Genomic DNA, 17,833 nt, shown 5'->3' with positions numbered 1-17,833 from the left:
CATTAAATTTAGTAACAGAAGATTAATTATGGGATAAACGAAGCAAACATTCATTTAATAAAAAGAATAAATACATTCTAATGATAATTTTCAGGGTTAAGAAAAGGGGGAAATGAACGCCAAATGTTACTGGACTGAGTTTGTCTCCTCCTGCTTTAAAACACTGAGGATTTCATCTCTACCATTAATTCTGCTTTCCTCTTGGCCCCCCCGGTTCTCCAGGTAAACATCAGGCAGGTGAGGGCGGAGCCAAGAAGGAGAGCACAGATGGCAGGCACCACAGTCAGCCAAAGTGGGACGCCCCTGGGGCAGTGACTTGAGGGCAGGCTGCGTCCACTGTTTACCCTTGTGAAGATGTAAGGATGTTCCTGCAATGACACGGTAGACATTCAAACAGGGCCGTGTCAACTTTTTACAGCCAACGTTTATTTGTTTCTTACCTCTGTAGGACACTTGATGCCACCTCTTTCACTTGTAAAATTGTTGAACGTTTGCTTTCTTCCCACGGGTTCCAACTTGTGAAGAACCAGTACTTATACTTTAACTACATGTCCTGTATTCAATGAAGTGTATATAGTAGGTCATCTTGCCTACCATGTTATTCCACATGGCTACCGCCATGTTGGCGTGACCCCGCTCGCTGAAGTGGAAACAATCTTCGGTGAAGTATGACGTGTCGGGTCGGCCGTCCTGACGGATCAAAAGTACACAAAATCTGTGTTATTCCAGAAATGGAGGACATTTTCTAGGGTATTTCCCTTCCCTTGTGCCCCAAAATGTCATCACTCCATCTCTTTTTATCATCACATTTGAGTTAGTCAGGCTAATCCATAGTTATCGCAAAATTCATGTTCTGACCTCTGTGACCTTTGACCTTACAACCCCAAAATGAGTCTTCTTTCCATTGATATTCCAAACATATCCTGCAAGCTTGATAATGATCCTTCTATTTGTTCTTTATTCATTGGAAAATTTCTTTACAGACCACTATGACCTTTGACCTCATCACCCTAAAATGTAATCACCTCATCCATTTTATATTACAAACCTGTCCTGTAGGTTTGATAATAGTCCATTTATATGATTTTGAGTTCTCTTAAACACAAATAAACAGACATGGAAACCTCTGCCTTCCGTATCTTTCAAAATGAGATTAGATTAGATTGGATTATATTAGATCAGATTAGATTAAACTTTGTTCATTCCGTACTCGGGAAATTCCCATTGTTGTCTTGTACAAAATTGTACTGATAAGTTGCCTTTAGTACAGGAAAATAAAGCACAAAGTGAAAGTACTTAAAGTAAATGTGTTTGTCTGAATGCACAACAAAGAGGCTACTTACAGCATTCAAAGGGACAATGGAGTTTTTGAAGAATGGTTGCACCACAACTGCAAAGTCTTCTTTGTCATCATAGCGGCCTCCATAGGCCACTTTCTCCATCTCAATCTTGGAGAGAGGACAAATAAGTTGTTTCTTTCAGCCAAATGTTCCTTAGTTCATTTTCAGTTTCATTTTTTTTTAACGTAAAACCATGTTTCCTGGACATTGAGTCACCGCTTAAGCACATTTTAACAAAATTCTAACAGTCTCAGATAGCCGACACCAAGACCTCGAATTTATGGTGTGTACCACCACCATGATCGACTATCACACATTTGCTTTGTTTGACCTTGACTTTTGAACTGTGGCAAATAAATAGCGCTATCACCTGTACTTCCCGATTCATCCTTTTAGCTTCAGCCAACTCCGGAGAATCTACTCCTGGTAGTAAGAAGCATGGGCACGCCAATCTGAAGAGAAAGGGTCAAAACAAAGAACTTCAGCACAGGTCAGCAAAGGTTGAGATACTCAACATGATAATTGCAGCATACGATTGAAAGACGTTGCACCCAAGACTGTCTCTTTTAATCCTACGCAGGTCTTCGATCTGCAAAATCTCCACAACATTGACGATGACCCTGGGAACCTAAAACGAGGTCCTCACTTAGCCCCACGTTTGTTTTTAGTACGCTGTAGCTCACCTCGTTGTAAAGAATGTCCAAGCTGGTCATCAAGTGATGGCTGTAGTTCTGAGGCGACAACGAGGCCTGTGGACAAGAGTCGTTCATTCCAATGAGGAAGTAAGGTTTGAATTTCTGATTGATTTCGCAGCCCGGTTTAGTTGTAGAATATGTTTTTTTGCAGTGTAAGTAATGTAGAGGTTCATCTAAAACAGTTGCACCAAATTTATCTTTCTAACATTAAGCATTTTAGTTGATTTCCTTCGGAGAGCCAAAATGTTTGCCAACAAGGGCTGCTTAAATTTTAAGACAGTGAAAAAAAATTAAGTCGATTCATATGATTGGCCCGAGACTTGTATTTCAAAACAGCCTGATTCGAAAATTAAACAACATCAAAATTTCCTTTACAAGTCAAAAGAAGAAAGAAAACAATTTTTTAATTTATTTATAAATCTACTCACACGGTCGTTGCAGTACTGACACAAATCATTTCCACCAATGAAAAGCGTCACCATCTTCCAGTCATGGGCAAAATCCAATGTCTAATTCATTTGGCAAAGATGGACAAATAGAGAAAGAAAGTTACATTTTTGTCTCATCATGTTTTTGAACTCTAAAACTATCACAATTGTGAATGTGATAAAAAAACAACAACAATGTAATAAAAAAAACTTACACTGTTCCTTTTCATTGCATCAATCAGGCGTCTAACTTGTTCAGGAATTCCCCTGCATTAAAAGCATTATAATATAACCACACGTGCTACAAAAACATAAAATAAAGAAGAGGTCAACTTACGCAACTTTAGCTCCTGATATAGCCACGTTGAAGCCGGTCTTCTTCTTCCCTTGACCCTCTGACATTCCTTTAAGGTCAGGATTGAACTTTCGGAGGATGTCTGAATGGGAGAAGTACGACAACTGACTTCTAGTGGTAACATATTTACAATTTAAATAAGCTTCCGACGTCTTACTGGGTAACGTGGTAACAGTCTCCAGATTTTTATCGCCACCAATACTGTGAGGGGAAAAAAAAAAACATCAAGTAAATGAAAGCAACCAGCTTGTGATGAACTGGTGGGAGATTGCTTTTTGCATCTATATTCATTCATTTTCGGTACCGTTTATCCTCACAAGGGTCGCGGGGTGTGCTGGAGCCAATCCCAGCTGACTAGAGGCAAGCTAATCATTGAAACCTGGGTGGGAAAAGACCAAATTGATGGCTTCAAAATAAATATGATTATCATAGTTGTAAGGGTTAACACAACATGATGATGTCTCACCTCCACGACACTCCTCGATATTCAGTTTTAAGCTGCAATAGATTCTTTGCCTTTGCGCCAAAGCCTGCCTAAAACACACCCAAAAACATTTGTTGCCTCATTTTCAGTGGTTTGCTTGGGGCTACTTTTAAGCAAACTTACTGTTATGGAGTCCCCGAGAGCGGCCACCACTTTGATGTCAGCAGGCCGGACCCTGTGAGCTAACGCGACAAGCCCATTTTTTTTATTTTTTAATGGCTATCCATCCATCAGTGTCAGGTCGTTACCTGAAGTGGGTGGTGAGTCTGATGGTTCAGTATTAAGACACGAGAAGTCCCTTCCCCAGTTCTACAAAACAGGCAAATATTTTTTTACCTCTTCAGATTGTGAATCAACCTATCGGGAATAAAAAGTAAATGAATAAAGACATTAACCGGGGCGGCAGTTGGTGGAGGTGGAGGTCCTGGAAACGTGTAGTTGCTGTTCGAGGCTGTTCTAAAGAATGGTGTCGTCTAAAAACAGTTAAAGATATGAAAAGGTTATCAGAATCATTTAACTACTCCATACCAATGAAATAACTTTATTTCTTGATAACACTAGACAGAAAATGTGAGGGTGTAACACTCATTTTCAAGACAAAACAAATTCCATCCATGGAATGTAACATGGACATTTTGAAAAAGTTTTCATTCTTTTCAAAATATCCACACATTATAAATATACTGTAAAAAAACAAAAGTTCCTATTAATCATGCTAACTTAATAATTTGAATTTATTTTAAATAACATGTTATTATGAATTATCCTAACTTTAAATGAGTTGAAGTGATCAGATTTTTCAAATTTTGGGGCAATATTTATATTTCTGAGCACTCAACATAAAAATGAAAAATCCAGTTCCCATTAAATTCAAACTAAATGATTAAAAATAATTCTTCTTTATTTTTCTAATTACTTATTGTATATTTTTTACATCTCACATAGTAGTTCAGTCAGGATGACTCGTCACATACTGTACCACTTGTTGTACGAGGGCTTCCTCTAGTGGCAGTACACAAAATAATTACAGATATACTAGCTCAGCATTTTTTTAAAAGTTCATTATTTTTGCATATTATTATGTTTTTTGTCTATTCACAACAGGGTTATTTATTACCTCAGAGGGACACTTCAGCTCAACTCCGGCCATAAAGTCTTGCGTGTAGGTCTTGTTTCCCACTGGCTCTAACTGCATGACACATCAGTAAATAAAGTACAGAACAGTACAATAAAATGCAATATACAATACCATAAAATACAATAAATACCAAAAAATACAATAAAATCCTACCATGTTGTTCCAGAGTGCTCGAGCCATCAGTGTGTGAGCTTTCTGGCTCAGGTGAAAACAGTCAGGTGAAAAGTATGAGCGATCTGGCTTTCCATCCTTAAAGGCAAAGCATTGGGAATTATGATTATCATTCACATTAGGCAGAGGAATTATGATGATCATTTATATTTTGGCAGTATATAAAAAGTGATCAACTCTAACCTGTAACGTGGGAACGAAAACCTCCCTGAAGAAAGGCTGTAAGACGACGGTAAAGTTGTCGTGGGAGTCGTATTGGCCAGAATCCACGAGCTGTCGCATTGCATGCTGGGAAAAAGGCAGTCAACTATCACACTTGTAGCATCTCAAGTGTAATAAAGGAAATATAAAATAATGGTCAGATTGTAACCACTGAAAAAAACTAGAACGGCCTAGCGCTCTTTTTGCATAAAAGATACTCTTGGTTAAAATTCAGTACAGCATGATGTATTCTATTAATACATACTACATAGATAGATGAATAGATCTTTGATTAGGAGATTTATGAGATATATTAGTTAATAATGAATAATGTGTAAAAAAAAAGTGTTGAGTTAGTTAATACACTGCAATAAGTGGAAATTGGAATAAATCTTTATAATAATATTCATCTGAAAGAATTTTTTTCTTGACTAAATCTTGCACTTAAAATGACAAGAATCGAGTCCAGCACTAACTTGGTAAGCTCTGTTGAATTCTCTCGTTTTTTGGAGCTCCAAGGAGCCATCTTTCGGCTTCAGTACGCAAGGACAAACTATCCTGAAAATTCAACGACAAAAAACACGCGCAACGTCTCATTGGCTGCCATTGACAGCAATAGACATCCAATCCATTTGACCGGGAGCAATGGCAGCAAACATTTGCTGCCAAGCCCTCGCAATTCAAATAACTATCAACATCAACACTGACCTAACAAACCAGGTGGGGCATCCCAGCGTATTATCTTGATGCAGCTGACGCAGCGGTATAATGTTCAACAACTCTACCAGGTTGACAAGTGCGCGTGGCACCTAAAAGAAATAAAACTTCACATTAAACTTATCATTCTGGGATAAGGATGTTAATGTGTTGCGTAGCAATACCTCCCGGTGAAGTATGTCCAGAGCTTGACGGATGCGTTTGACCACGTTCCTCGGGGAAAAGATCACCTGTATTTTTGTGGGGAAAGCACATTACTAACACACATTATGGGAATCTCCTTTTATAACACCCATGACCGAATGAATACTCACAGTGTCACTACAGAAGTCGCATATGTCATTGCCCCCTATAAACATGGTGATCACTTTCCAATCATGCTGGAAATCAATTCTCTGCACCAAAAAACACAAGTACAAACATGTTACATAGTTAGCTTTCACAGTTAAAGTAATTTTGTGGGTTGATATTCCTTCATGATTTATTGATAAATTACTGTATTTTTCAATTTCAATTTTTTTTTGGAGTGAGATTGAACATTTGCCAAACAATCCTCTTTAAATTACAATTTACATCCAATGTGATGAATAGTCAGAAAAATACACTAAAAATTGTGTGTGTACATATATATATATATATATATATATATATATATATATATATATATATATATATATATATATATATATATATATATATATATTACCGTGTCATTTTTCATCATTTCCACTAAGGTGCGTACTTGATCCCCCAGATCCCTGAAAAGACAAAACAATGTTAGAAATAGGGTTGCCCCAATACTATTGGGGTAAAAGTATAAAAAAACACGCTAATTGATATATTGATCCAGATGAATGTATTTTAAATATACATTCATCTGGATCAATATATCAATCAGCATGTTTTTTTTGATACTTTTGTGAAAAAAAAGTATTCCCATCCAAATGCCTATAATATTTCGTCAACAACGTTGCCCAAAATGTCAAAATTGCTTATCCAAGTTTTACTGATTTCCGTGAAATGATATAATAATAACTAATAATAAAAAAAAGATAATATATATGAGTAGCACACACGAACCAGCTCTTGGCTCCAGACACGGCCTGATTGAGAAAAGCTGCAGGGGAATCCTCCTTGCCAATTCCCTGAGAGAAGCCAGTCAGGGACGGGTTGAACTCTCTCAAAATGTCTGCACAACATCCAAAGTCAACATATATTGCAAAGCAAATAGTCCATTTTCAATATGTTAATATTCTTGCCTCTCTCAGTAAAACTCATGGTTACTTAAAAAATCATAATTGTTGTGGGTGTATAACAGTGTGATTAATCAGAAGCTTGACTTGAGAAACTTGAAACTCAGTTGTAAAGATCGTGTGCTACATACTTGGCAGAGTGGTGACCGTTTCAATGTTTTCATCACCGCCGATGCTGTAAGTGTATCAAACAAGAGAGTTACGCTTCAAATGAAAGACGATATTTAATACAGAGCTTGTATTACCTCCAGGACAGTCCTCTGTACTCATTGTTGACTAGCAGAAGGTTGTTTGACTTTGCGCCTACACCATTTCCTGCCTACGGAGGGGCAAAAATATATATGCGCACAAACGAATCAATAATTCTAGAATTGGAAGACCACCCAAGTGGCCTACATAAAGTTCTTAAAAGCTAGAAACAAATGTTTTGTGAAAGTTGAGTTTCCACTTTCTTTTGGTGTTTTTAATGTTAATATTGCCACAGAACACACTATTGATCTTGACAACCAAATTCGATACGATAACAAAAAATACAGATAAAAAAGTTGCACCTCATTCGCTTCATATATTGATTTTGATAGTAATCACTTTTTTCGTTCATGAGTTATCGTGAACAAAAAAAACACAAATTTAATGCGCCCTTGTGACCTTTGACCGTAAAATGCCAAATTGAATCACATCCCATTCATTTATAATTTAAAAAATGATAATAATCCCTGTATTATATATAAAATTGGTCACACTTACGGTGAGAGAGTCGCCAACTGCAGCCACCACTTTGATGTCAGCTGGTCTCAGTTTGTGAACTACACAACAAAAAATAGCATTACAAACTTCATTTTTTCGTATATGCAAAATATATTTGTTACCTGAGTTTGGCGTATTCGGAGATGGTTGCCGGTCCTTGCAGGGGATTTCTGTGCCCATAAACTACCAAACATTCCAAATGTGATATCCCCATACTTGTACACAGGTCGTTTTTTTACCAACAAATAGTCATAACAAAGAGTTTAATAAAAATTCAAGCAATCATAATCAAAATAATAATATCCTGCTATTATGATTGACTTTTGACACACTAACAGGAATCGAAGCCACTAGACCGCTCTTGATATTATAGATCATTATTATTGACACACAGCATGACAATTCAATAATTACCTCATCTTTTTTCCAAATGGCTTTGCTGCTACCCTTGGGGGAGTTCACCTGTGTTCTGAGAAAGGGTCGCTCCTGGATGGGAAAATGAGACTTGTGACACTTCCCATTGAAGGTTGTATTCAAACAATTTCTTTACTCACTTGAGTAGGACAGGCAATAGTGATGTCTTGTGATAGACCGGATGAAGGCTGAAGCTGAAAGAATTGGATTGGTTGGGATGTGTTTAAAATGCAAAACAAACAAGATTTACCTAGGAATTGCCATATATGAGGAATTTGCCTTGGAATGCTTTCATGGTGATGGTGACTTTTTGGTTTACAAAAATAACCTTTTGATTCAAATGGAAACCATAGGATTATTTTTGTTGCAGGTCTGCCATTTCAATTTGTTGTATGTAGGTCCGATTTGTATCACTGACTATATCTGTTATGGTAAATGTGCACAGGAACGGAGGTGTTTCTGTAAATATTTGCTGGACCTGTGTGTTGGTGGGGTGTTTATTTACTTTGATTGAATATATAGTGTGCAGTTTACTTCACACATTTTGAATTATTTTCCTATTTGTTTTCCCTTAACAAGAGGAAATTTGGAAAGTGACCAAATACATAAAAATGTTTTCACAATCCAGCAAAGTGGAGACACTCACTTGTGCTTTATCATGTTAATCTTTACATCTTGTTTTATCTAATCTTCCTGAAAGGTCCATAAAATACACCTTATTTTGCTTTGAGCTTCATTTTAGCAAGGTCAAGATAATGTCATAACCATAAGCATGTGCACGATGTACTGTTACCATATTGGTCCAGAGCTGCAAAGCCAGTTTGTTGGCTATGTCCTCCTAGATGGAGACATAACAGAGAGTTTATATCCATTTGAATTTATGTCAAAGATGCTTTTTTGTGTGCTTACCTGTTGGGAAGTATCTTCCAAGATGAGTGGTATTGGCTGCAATACCGCGGTGACGTTGGGATGCCACTCGAAACGTGCCAAAACATTTTGAAGAGAATCCTACAAGTACAAAGAACAGAACAGAAAATCATGCAAATTTACATTCCAAAAACTGAACGGATAGGTAATGCTCTTACCAGCAACTTTTTCACAAGAATGGCCTTGGTTAGTTTGGTGCTTGAGCTTGTTCTATTAGAAGAAAAAGACAGTTTTTTATTGTGTGTATTTATGGCAAATAATACTTGAATAAGTATTATTCGCGGTATTTAAAAATATGTTTACTGGATTTTTTTTGGAATGGCAAGAAACCATTAACAGAAACTCACTTGTTTGGTGGATTGGGGCTGAAGACCACAACATGAACTAAAGTTTGGCGCATCTGTGAATGTTAATATTAAAAACAGAATTAAATCATGTACACATATAGTCCGATGTATATTTGTAGTTTTATTGCTTTAAAAAATATATATATATATATATTTGTACTATCATTATTTTCCTCTGTATTCAATGGCATTTCATTGGGTAAATGAATTATAATAAGTGTAGAAGAGGTATTACATTTTTAATATCAACCATAAAAATAAAAAAATATTTTCCCAAAATATAAACCCATGGGACACTACTTTAGGCACCCACTGTACATAAATAAGTTGTACCTGCTCTTGTAATATCTGCAGAGCTGCTTCCACTTCCTTTACGACGGCATCATCCTGCAACATAAGCAGGGAAATTGAGACCTACGTCCACTTTAATCATTTTGAAGTCAACTCATTGGCTGCCATTGACGGTGCTAGACATCCAATCCATTTGAACTGGGAGGTCCAGGGAGGACCAATTCAAATAGACTGGTCGTCAATTTTTCATTTCCCATTTTGTGCATTACTTGTGGAATAAAGACTTTTACCTGTGTTGGGGAGTCAGATGTATGATGCGTGGATACCAACAGCAACGCCATCTTCCAGCCTGAAACCTGCAGTCACGCAAGACATTCTAAGTTGACTGATCAACAAAAAACACTTCCCTTTTAAAGAATGATGTGTACCTGAGCAGACATGGCTAGAGAAATCTCCTGTGCTTCTTGCTGAAAACTCCTGCAACACATTTATCGTTAATTAATTATATTTGATTTGCATGTGTGCGTGTGTATGTTTTACCAAGATTGCGACTGGAGTTTCACATTCCTGGTGATCAGTGCAGGATTGAACATGGACAGCAGTTCTGCTCGTGAAAGGAAACGTAACAGATGTAATTGTGAATTAACTTTCCAGTCCTTTTGACATTCAAAGTCATATTTTTGGTCAAATAATGGCTACAGGCTAAATGAGATGATCAAATGGCTGCCACCAACTCTGTTAATATTGACTTTAATTGTTGTTGTTTTTTTACTATTAAATATCAGTACAGTTTTTTCTCTTCAATTTATTAAAAAGATTATTTCCATTGGAATGCGCATGTTAATGGTCTTGCCTGTCCCCTTAAGTCTTTATTTGTTTTGTTTTTTCAAGAGATGTGCAAGAGTCCCTATCTAACCACCTCTGTGAAAAAAAAATCTAAAACAGCCCCTTTTCTGAGTCACCATAGAAACAAAATTAATGTTTATCACTTACCGGCCACTCGACCGACAATCTTCGAAGTCACATCCCTACACATAAAAACACAGGAATCTGTTAGTGAGTGGTTAAAGAATGACCAAACGGTCACTTGTTCTCTTTGTTGCACGTGTGTACCTGTCAGAGAGCGACGTGCTCAGCCAATAAAGCGATGAGAGATCCGCAGGACGGACGGTATGAACTTCAATAAGAGGAAAACACGTTAAATTTAAATTTCAAAAACTGTAAATTGAGTAACAACTGCTTACCTGAAGAAGCAGTAAATGTAGCAAGTGGTGGTGTGGAGGAACAAAGAAATGGCATGTGATTTTCTTCCTGAACACACATTTTACAGTACATATTGTCATTAATAAGTACATACAGTAATAAAACTATTAATTGTATTAAGATAAATATAGAGAAAAATCAATAAGAATACCATTTTCTAATATAATGTATTCTTTAAATACAAAAATAATGATTTAATGTTATAGCTAAATATAACTCCACTCAAAAAAATCATCAACAAATGTAATACATAAATAAAAGATAATAAATCAATATAAATAGTACAAAAAAGTATATTAGCTGCTGATATGCCCCTGATAAATACCACTTTAGTTTTAATCCGCATAACAACCAACAGATAAAACAAAACCTATCTGTGTTGGATTCCAAAAATAAAATAATAAATACAACAGTAATAATACACAAAAGAAATAAGAAAATATATAAAAGGATGGAATAGTGGTGAGCATGTCTGTGTCAAGGCAGATAGTTAGACACACACCTGGTATATCTCTTGTGCCTCAATGGTGACAGTGTCTAAATTGGATAAATATAAAAAAAAATACATTTATTTAGTTTTTCTCTTTTGTGCTATTATTTATCTCTGTAAGCTTTTTTTGTATGTCTTACCTTTGAGCAAAAGACCAGCAAAAAGGACAAGTAGCTGAGCAAGGAGCATAGGCCTGGGCATGATGATCAACTTATCCGTGTCTGTCTTCCTCTTTTCTACAAGCTCAGCCCTCAATCTGTACTGAATATATAACCAGAGAGTTTTATGACACATTTATGGCATGTTGAAGGATGGAGACAAAACACTAAGCTTTTCATACATATTCAATTAATGTAATACATTGGGATATTGTATAATTGTTGTGCTGCTTTGTGTTGCGCGGAATAGTGGTGGCATAACGTTCAAGTCTCATCATTTAAAATGTAATTTATCAGTTGATGTTTAACTTTTGTTCTTAAACTGCAAGTGCTGGTTTGTCTTTGGAATATTTTAACATGTTGCACAATTCAAGCGTAATAATCAGCAATTCAAAAACAGTCAAATGGCAAAACTCCAGAAGAGTTTTGGAGATGGTGATGACATGATAGATATGCTTTATGACATGAACAGATTGGCTCAGTTGATAGTTCTATCCTTGGAATGATCAAGGAAAGATAGTTAATCTTAATGGTTTGCAATGCCTGCAGCTTTATGTAGGCAAGTGCAATGGTGCATAATATGTAATTCTATTTATTATATAAATATATATATATATATATTTTTCAAACATATAACTTTGTTGTTTTATTTTTTTTAAACACTTCTACTTGAATTTATCCACAGTATTTCCTTATATTATATTCCTTTAATTTAGCATGGAAAATGTTTTTGATGTTGTTTTTGTTATTGATGATGTGTACTTATGTTATTTAATAAGTTTGCAGTCATGTTTGTACATTTTGTACCTGTTTATTATTTATTTGCAATGTATACAGTGTTCAAAATGTTTAAAGATGTGTTTTATTAGTATTTTACAAATTTCCCATGTTTTCCTCATTGGTTTGTGTATTTATTTGTCTATTTAATAATAACACTGCTTGTCAGTTTTGCCTAGCACTGAAACATGAGCATTTATAGCCAGTTCTACCAATTTAAATGAATTGGACAACTATCGTTGTCTTTGGCAAACAATGAGGCACTAACTATTTGAACTGTTTTTTATGATGACCTTTAGCTTGACCTATCCCACTATATACTTGCTATCTATACCTGTTGCTGCCCCCGCGCGGTCGGTCTGACACATTGCTTTAATCCGCCTTTTTGCGATGTGCGACGTCATGACCGGATGTTGACAGTGTGCATTCTTCGGACACAACGTTAGGAACAGCTGAACGCAACAACAAAACCTCAGAACCAAACAGACTCACGACATCTATTGGGGTAAAAAACAACCCAGTCAACCCACTCAGACGAAGGGCGCTTTTTGTATCTTTCGAACACACCGGTAAGAAGCCGACAGTGACGAAAAACATGTTTTTTTCGTGGCCGATTCTCCGTTTTGTTCTCCGTCGTTAGCTCAATCGGCTAGCGCTGTGTAAACTTCGTCCATTTTCTATCAATCCGGCAGGCAAAAAATTACGTAAACAGATGATAACATAACGCTTGAAATTAATTTCAGACTGAAATGAAAATTAAGCATATATGCTCGTCCTACATAGCATATATAACAACATAAGACAACGTTCGAACCGTTTTAGTGAATTGCTTGATGTGGAAATAAATGACTGATTAGGACTCAATTGAACAGAAAATATGTAAACATTAAAAACTACCTCGGCTTTGTATTCGACGGTGAAGCTCAAATTAATCCTCTTATCCCAACACGGGCTGCACTTTGAAGTCAAATAGAGTTAAAGTATGCAAAAGTGCAACTGCACATGCAAACAAACACACACACACACTCTCACAGTGTCAACATTGTTAATTGCAAACCTGACCCAACTAGTATTAATTTTGAAACCCATCCGAAAAATAGGCAGCAGACCTGAAAAATGTCTGTATCCAATTTTGAGAAATACACACTACATTTTAATAGCCTTCTATTCTTGTGTGTGCTTGATATCAAAGTATTGTACCCTCAAACATGTCAATTGGCTTCAATGAAGGTCGTCAGAATGGGCCGCATCTTCCTGGACCACATCGGCGGGACTCGCCTGTTCTCGTGTGCCAACTGCGACACCATCTTGACCAATCGCTCCGAGCTCATCTCCACCCGATTTACGGGTGCCACTGGCAGAGCTTTTCTCTTTAATAAGGTACCGTGGCCCAATTTCTAGGTGTATGTTTGAGCAAGTGCGTAGGAAAAGTTGGGTGTTGCATCGAATGAAGATTGTGTGTGTGTGTACTGCACATACTTTGAAGAGCCTCCTCTGCACGCAGGTGGTGAATCTTCAATACAGCGAGGTTCAGGACCGCGTGATGCTGACGGGGCGACACATGGTCCGAGACGTCAGCTGCAAGAACTGCAACAGCAAGCTGGGCTGGATCTACGAGTTCGCCACCGAGGACAGCCAGCGCTACAAGGAGGGACGAGTCATCCTGGAGAGGGCGCTGGTCAGGGAGAGCGAGGGCTTTGAGGAGCACGTGCCCTCGGACAACTCTTGAATGTCGCATGCAATCTGTTTGACAGACAAAACATTTTTCTTTAAACGGCGGTGCAGAAACAGACGACGCTGACGCCATTGCCGTATTTGGATTCCACTGCGCAGGCGACCAATTTACCGATGCTCTATTTTTTTCTTTTTAAATTTCTCTCCCAGTAGAATGGCTTTCTGAGTGGTCTTAGCAAACACTTCCATTAGTTACTCCAAGACGCAACTCACTCATCGGCTTTAATTGAACCAGAATTGCTTTAAGAACACGTTTTTTTGTTTTTACTTTGACCAGTGAGCGCATGGTAAATTTGTCAATTTACCACAGGAAAAGATGGCAATCTTCCTACTTTACTAACGGCTTTAAAATTTTCCATAAACACACAAACGGAGATAGTCTATTCCATTTTGACTGTGACGCACTGGAAGCCTTTAAATGAGAAGTAAACATTTGTACATGATTAACAAAATTTGCACTAGTTTTTCTCCTGTTTTGAACCAGGCTAGGAAAATTGCGTCCTTTCATCAATAATGAATCTGTTGTTAACAAGGTGACATGAAACACATAGATTTCAGCCCTGACTTTCCTTTAATTAGCGCCAATGAAAAGACCTTTGACGTCAAGGTGATTGTTCATTTCACGCTGCGTTTAATTATGTCGCATTCTTTGCGCCGGCATCCGGTCACCATGGAGAGTAGACCTTTTGGGCTTTGTATGCTCGCCGTAATGGACGACATTGTCAGAAGGCTTCCTTCGTTTAAAAAAAAGAAGTATGTAAGCCATTGGATAAACATTTCCGAGTGGAAGCAAGGAAATCGACCAAATGATGACTTGCATTTTGTAATCCTTGATTTACGTGTATCTCAAGGATGATTTCATAAAACGAAAGTTGTCTGTTTGTAGATATTTGATGGTTCCTATTTTTAATTTACGCTTATTAATTTTGTGTGCATTTTCACAATTGATAAAAAGGTTTATTTGTGCTCTTTCTTGTGTTTTTATTATTTAAAATCTCAAGACTAAACTCAATTGTTGACTCTTCCACTGGCAATTTTGGCTATATGGACTTCCATCCCAATCATTATTATTGGCTTTCGCACAATCATTAAAAAAATGGATTTCTTACCATCTCGCCTTAAAAAGTTTACTAGCGTTTTGGCCAGTAGATGGCAGTGTATCACCACGACCTGCGTCTGCAGTGCCTGATGTGGATGTGACGCATGCAGCAAGGGTTCACTGCAAAATGCACGTCAGTCTTATTGCTCTCTGGAGGCAAAGAAAATGAATAGGAAAATTATTTTTTCCATCCCTCAATCAACAAAATAGAAAATATGGTCGGATTGGGTTATAAATAGGTCTTCACAATGAGTCACTCAAATCCACTCACAGGGGAGTGATCCAGTTTTAATGTTGGGGAGGAAAATGTGCTCCTTATCCCTTTTAATGGTACATAAAACTACAAAAATGATTATTGTGGGGAGAAAAGTGACAGCATTTTTTTGAAGTCTTTTCAGAATGTGAAAGGAAAGTAATTTGAAAAAATCCAGAAGCTGTATTAGTCTAAATATAAATCCTAGTGTTTTTTGGGGGGATTTTTCATCATCCTTAGTGATATTAAGGATGCTTTATTTAATATGTGATGTATTCATCTCATAGTCGGATAGCCTTCAGCACTACAGCGATCGTCGTGAGGATAAGTAGATAGAAGATGAATATTTTAATCCCAAAACAAGGAGCTAAGATTTCAGTGTTACCTTTTAAGTGGAATCCATGTGTGGAAAATGGAAAGTATGTCAGCCGAACAACACCCCACCCTAGAGAGAAAAAAATGGAGTGTCATCCTGCTTTATAATTCATTGCAGTCTTTTTCCTATTATCCCCACATAACCTCAACGAAACATGTGGTGTGTGACAAGATGGCTCAACGTGTTCGGTAACCCATGTATTCTTTGTGATTAAAAAAAACCCAATTTGAATAGTAGAAATTTTTTTCTAAATAAAATGTAAGTAATTTAAATAAATAAGAATAGTTTTACTTTAACAGTTTTCTTCCTTTTGTAAAAATAAATCCATTTTGACTCTCTCAGTCGTAATAGATTGGACATCTAGGGAAAATATTAGAATAGAAAATAATTTAATTTAATTTTCATTGACAGTGCTGGATATCCAACCCATTTGAATGGTGTTAAGGTGAACTGAATGGCTAGGGTTGCCAATGGCAACCATTGAGTTAACGGCCCGCTGACCATACTTTGCCCACCGCTTTCATGTCGCAGTGTGTAAAGGTGTAATAATAGACGTGGACGTGCATTGTAAAATAATGTGCAGTGTGATGCATGACACATCTTGCCTTAGTCAAATTTGAGGTTGCATCCAAATGCGGAGGAGGATGATCCTGCTGCGCCGACGTCGGCTGCCAAAAAAAGAGCCAGCAGCATCAACTGGTTCCCTTAATTGGCACATGATTCATCATCCCAGGGGGGATATTTTAGCTTATCGTCGACTCTTGGGGATGTCAACATCGTAGCCCCTTTTCCATTCCCTTAGCAGCGCACACACAAGAGGTGACATTCTGTAAGCGGGGAGAAAATAGCATGCTTTCCATTGACATCACTTCACATCCCGTTGCCAGACGACAGCGGAGACAACATTTGTTACTATGGTAACCGCACTTCACCTTCAAAGCGCTTGACCTTTCTTCAGGGAGGGAAGGGGAACGAGACCTTTGCTGTTGTGTAACACCAGGACACTCCCTGGTGAACCGTTCTAAGAAAAAATAATATAAGGCAATGGGGAGGAGAATGAAGAGAATGGTTAGGAAATGCAAGACTTCTTCAAATAATTTGAAAAATCACAACCATAATATGTGAATAAATACAAAAAGTACATGAATATAATACTACATTAAATAAATAGTCATTTTGGACATAGTAAAATAAAATGAAATTGTCTAAATAGAACAAAGATAGATACTTTGAAAAATGTACATGCAAAACCAATTAAATGTATTGAAAAAAATAATTCAACAGTAAACATTTAGGCACAAGAGGAAAACATAGATTATACATTAATTAAATGCAAGTAGCAGGTGAACCCCCCTCCTTGAAAAAATAACATTAAAATAACAAATTCTTAGGCATCATCTTGATATTTTTTTGTTAGAATAAAAAAACTACAGGCCTAACTAGCTAACTTTGCCTAGAACCTCATATAAAACAAAAACATAGTCGAAAATACAATTAAAATAATATTCTGTGGCCATTGCGTATAAATTGTAAACGAAAAGCCTTTTTTTGTCAACTGCATGCTGCTTCTTTTAGTGTGCTTGACTTGGCTGCACGAGGGCAGCATAAGACAGACAGAATTACTGTTCACTGAGGCGATATTAGGAATCTCACTGGAATTCTAGGCAGGACAAGCCCCCATTGGTGCTTCTGTATTCAAACCAGTATTCTGATTTTATGAGTGATATTATCCTCGTAATCCCACTTCTCCATTAGAAAAAAACATGCCTTAAGGTGATTTTGGGGTGGTGCCTGGAACAGATGAATTGCATTTTGATTCACTTCAATAAGGAAAGGTGATTTACCATAGGAGTGTATTAATTTACATGAAAAATTGAAATGTGTGCTTCAAGGAATCACTGTGAATTCAGGACAACTAACATCAAACAAATACATGAATATAAAATAAATTGTATCTGCCGGCACTGCTCAAAGTAGGCTCGTCTGATTAACATTTTGTTCGTGGAATAAGAGTTAAACAGATTAAACTATCACGAGGGTGCAGCCATGTTGGAAAATGTCACTCATTGTTTAAAACGTATCAAATCCAAATCATGCAATATGGCAGAAAACAGTTTTCTGCAATTCATCACGACTTTTAACACAGTGGAATTAGAGTCTGAGAATATTAATGTT

The 17,833-nt window shown here is 37.0% G+C and overlaps 2 protein-coding genes across 2 annotated transcripts; one reads left to right on the top strand and one right to left on the bottom strand.

Moving 5' to 3' along the window:
- Positions 1-143: 143 nt before the first annotated feature.
- Positions 144-14,140, bottom strand: LOC144090097 (phospholipase B1, membrane-associated-like). The gene is made up of 43 exons (XM_077621416.1): positions 13,676-14,140; positions 11,402-11,522; positions 11,274-11,308; positions 10,753-10,819; positions 10,622-10,685; positions 10,502-10,536; positions 10,049-10,112; positions 9,937-9,985; positions 9,799-9,864; positions 9,551-9,604; positions 9,218-9,270; positions 9,029-9,080; positions 8,853-8,951; positions 8,737-8,781; positions 7,944-8,015; positions 7,652-7,712; positions 7,530-7,588; positions 7,028-7,101; positions 6,914-6,957; positions 6,610-6,718; positions 6,236-6,287; positions 5,844-5,924; positions 5,694-5,759; positions 5,521-5,621; positions 5,289-5,370; positions 4,795-4,899; positions 4,594-4,689; positions 4,420-4,491; positions 3,698-3,775; positions 3,551-3,611; positions 3,426-3,484; positions 3,285-3,352; positions 2,976-3,019; positions 2,801-2,900; positions 2,679-2,730; positions 2,464-2,544; positions 2,024-2,089; positions 1,874-1,968; positions 1,711-1,792; positions 1,344-1,448; positions 595-690; positions 441-515; positions 144-368 (listed from the first exon to the last, which is right to left on the bottom strand). Exons 2-43 carry the CDS (start codon positions 11,460-11,462, stop codon positions 156-158), a joined length of 3,093 nt encoding a protein of 1,030 aa, XP_077477542.1. The 5' UTR covers positions 11,463-11,522; positions 13,676-14,140; the 3' UTR covers positions 144-155.
- On the top strand, positions 12,598-14,899 carry ypel5 (yippee-like 5). Its single transcript, XM_077620682.1, has 3 exons — positions 12,598-12,765; positions 13,427-13,576; positions 13,701-14,899. Exons 2-3 carry the CDS (start codon positions 13,436-13,438, stop codon positions 13,923-13,925), a joined length of 366 nt encoding a protein of 121 aa, XP_077476808.1. The 5' UTR covers positions 12,598-12,765; positions 13,427-13,435; the 3' UTR covers positions 13,926-14,899.
- The last annotated feature ends 2,934 nt before the right edge of the window (positions 14,900-17,833 follow it).

The sequence above is a fragment of the Stigmatopora argus genome, chromosome 15 (assembly GCF_051989625.1).
Source record: "Stigmatopora argus isolate UIUO_Sarg chromosome 15, RoL_Sarg_1.0, whole genome shotgun sequence".
Lineage (NCBI taxonomy): Eukaryota > Metazoa > Chordata > Actinopteri > Syngnathiformes > Syngnathidae > Stigmatopora > Stigmatopora argus.
Note: the sequence above shows the minus strand (reverse complement) of the source record. Positions and strands in the feature narration are given on the sequence as shown.

Bases quoted from the DNA above. Each gene is read 5' to 3' on its own strand.
- ypel5 (XM_077620682.1), top strand. From the start codon at position 13,436: ATGGGCCGCATCTTCCTGGACCACATCGGCGGGACTCGCCTGTTCTCG. The intron at 13,577-13,700 runs GTACCGTGGCCC...CTCTGCACGCAG, and splicing joins GAGCTTTTCTCTTTAATAAG to GTGGTGAATCTTCAATACAG.
- LOC144090097 (XM_077621416.1), bottom strand. From the start codon at position 11,462: ATGCCCAGGCCTATGCTCCTTGCTCAGCTACTTGTCCTTTTTGCTGGT. The intron at 9,986-10,048 runs GTAAAACATACA...AATGTGTTGCAG, and splicing joins AAACTCCAGTCGCAATCTTG to GAGTTTTCAGCAAGAAGCAC. The intron at 5,760-5,843 runs GTGAGTATTCAT...ACAAAAATACAG, and splicing joins GCGACTTCTGTAGTGACACT to GTGATCTTTTCCCCGAGGAA.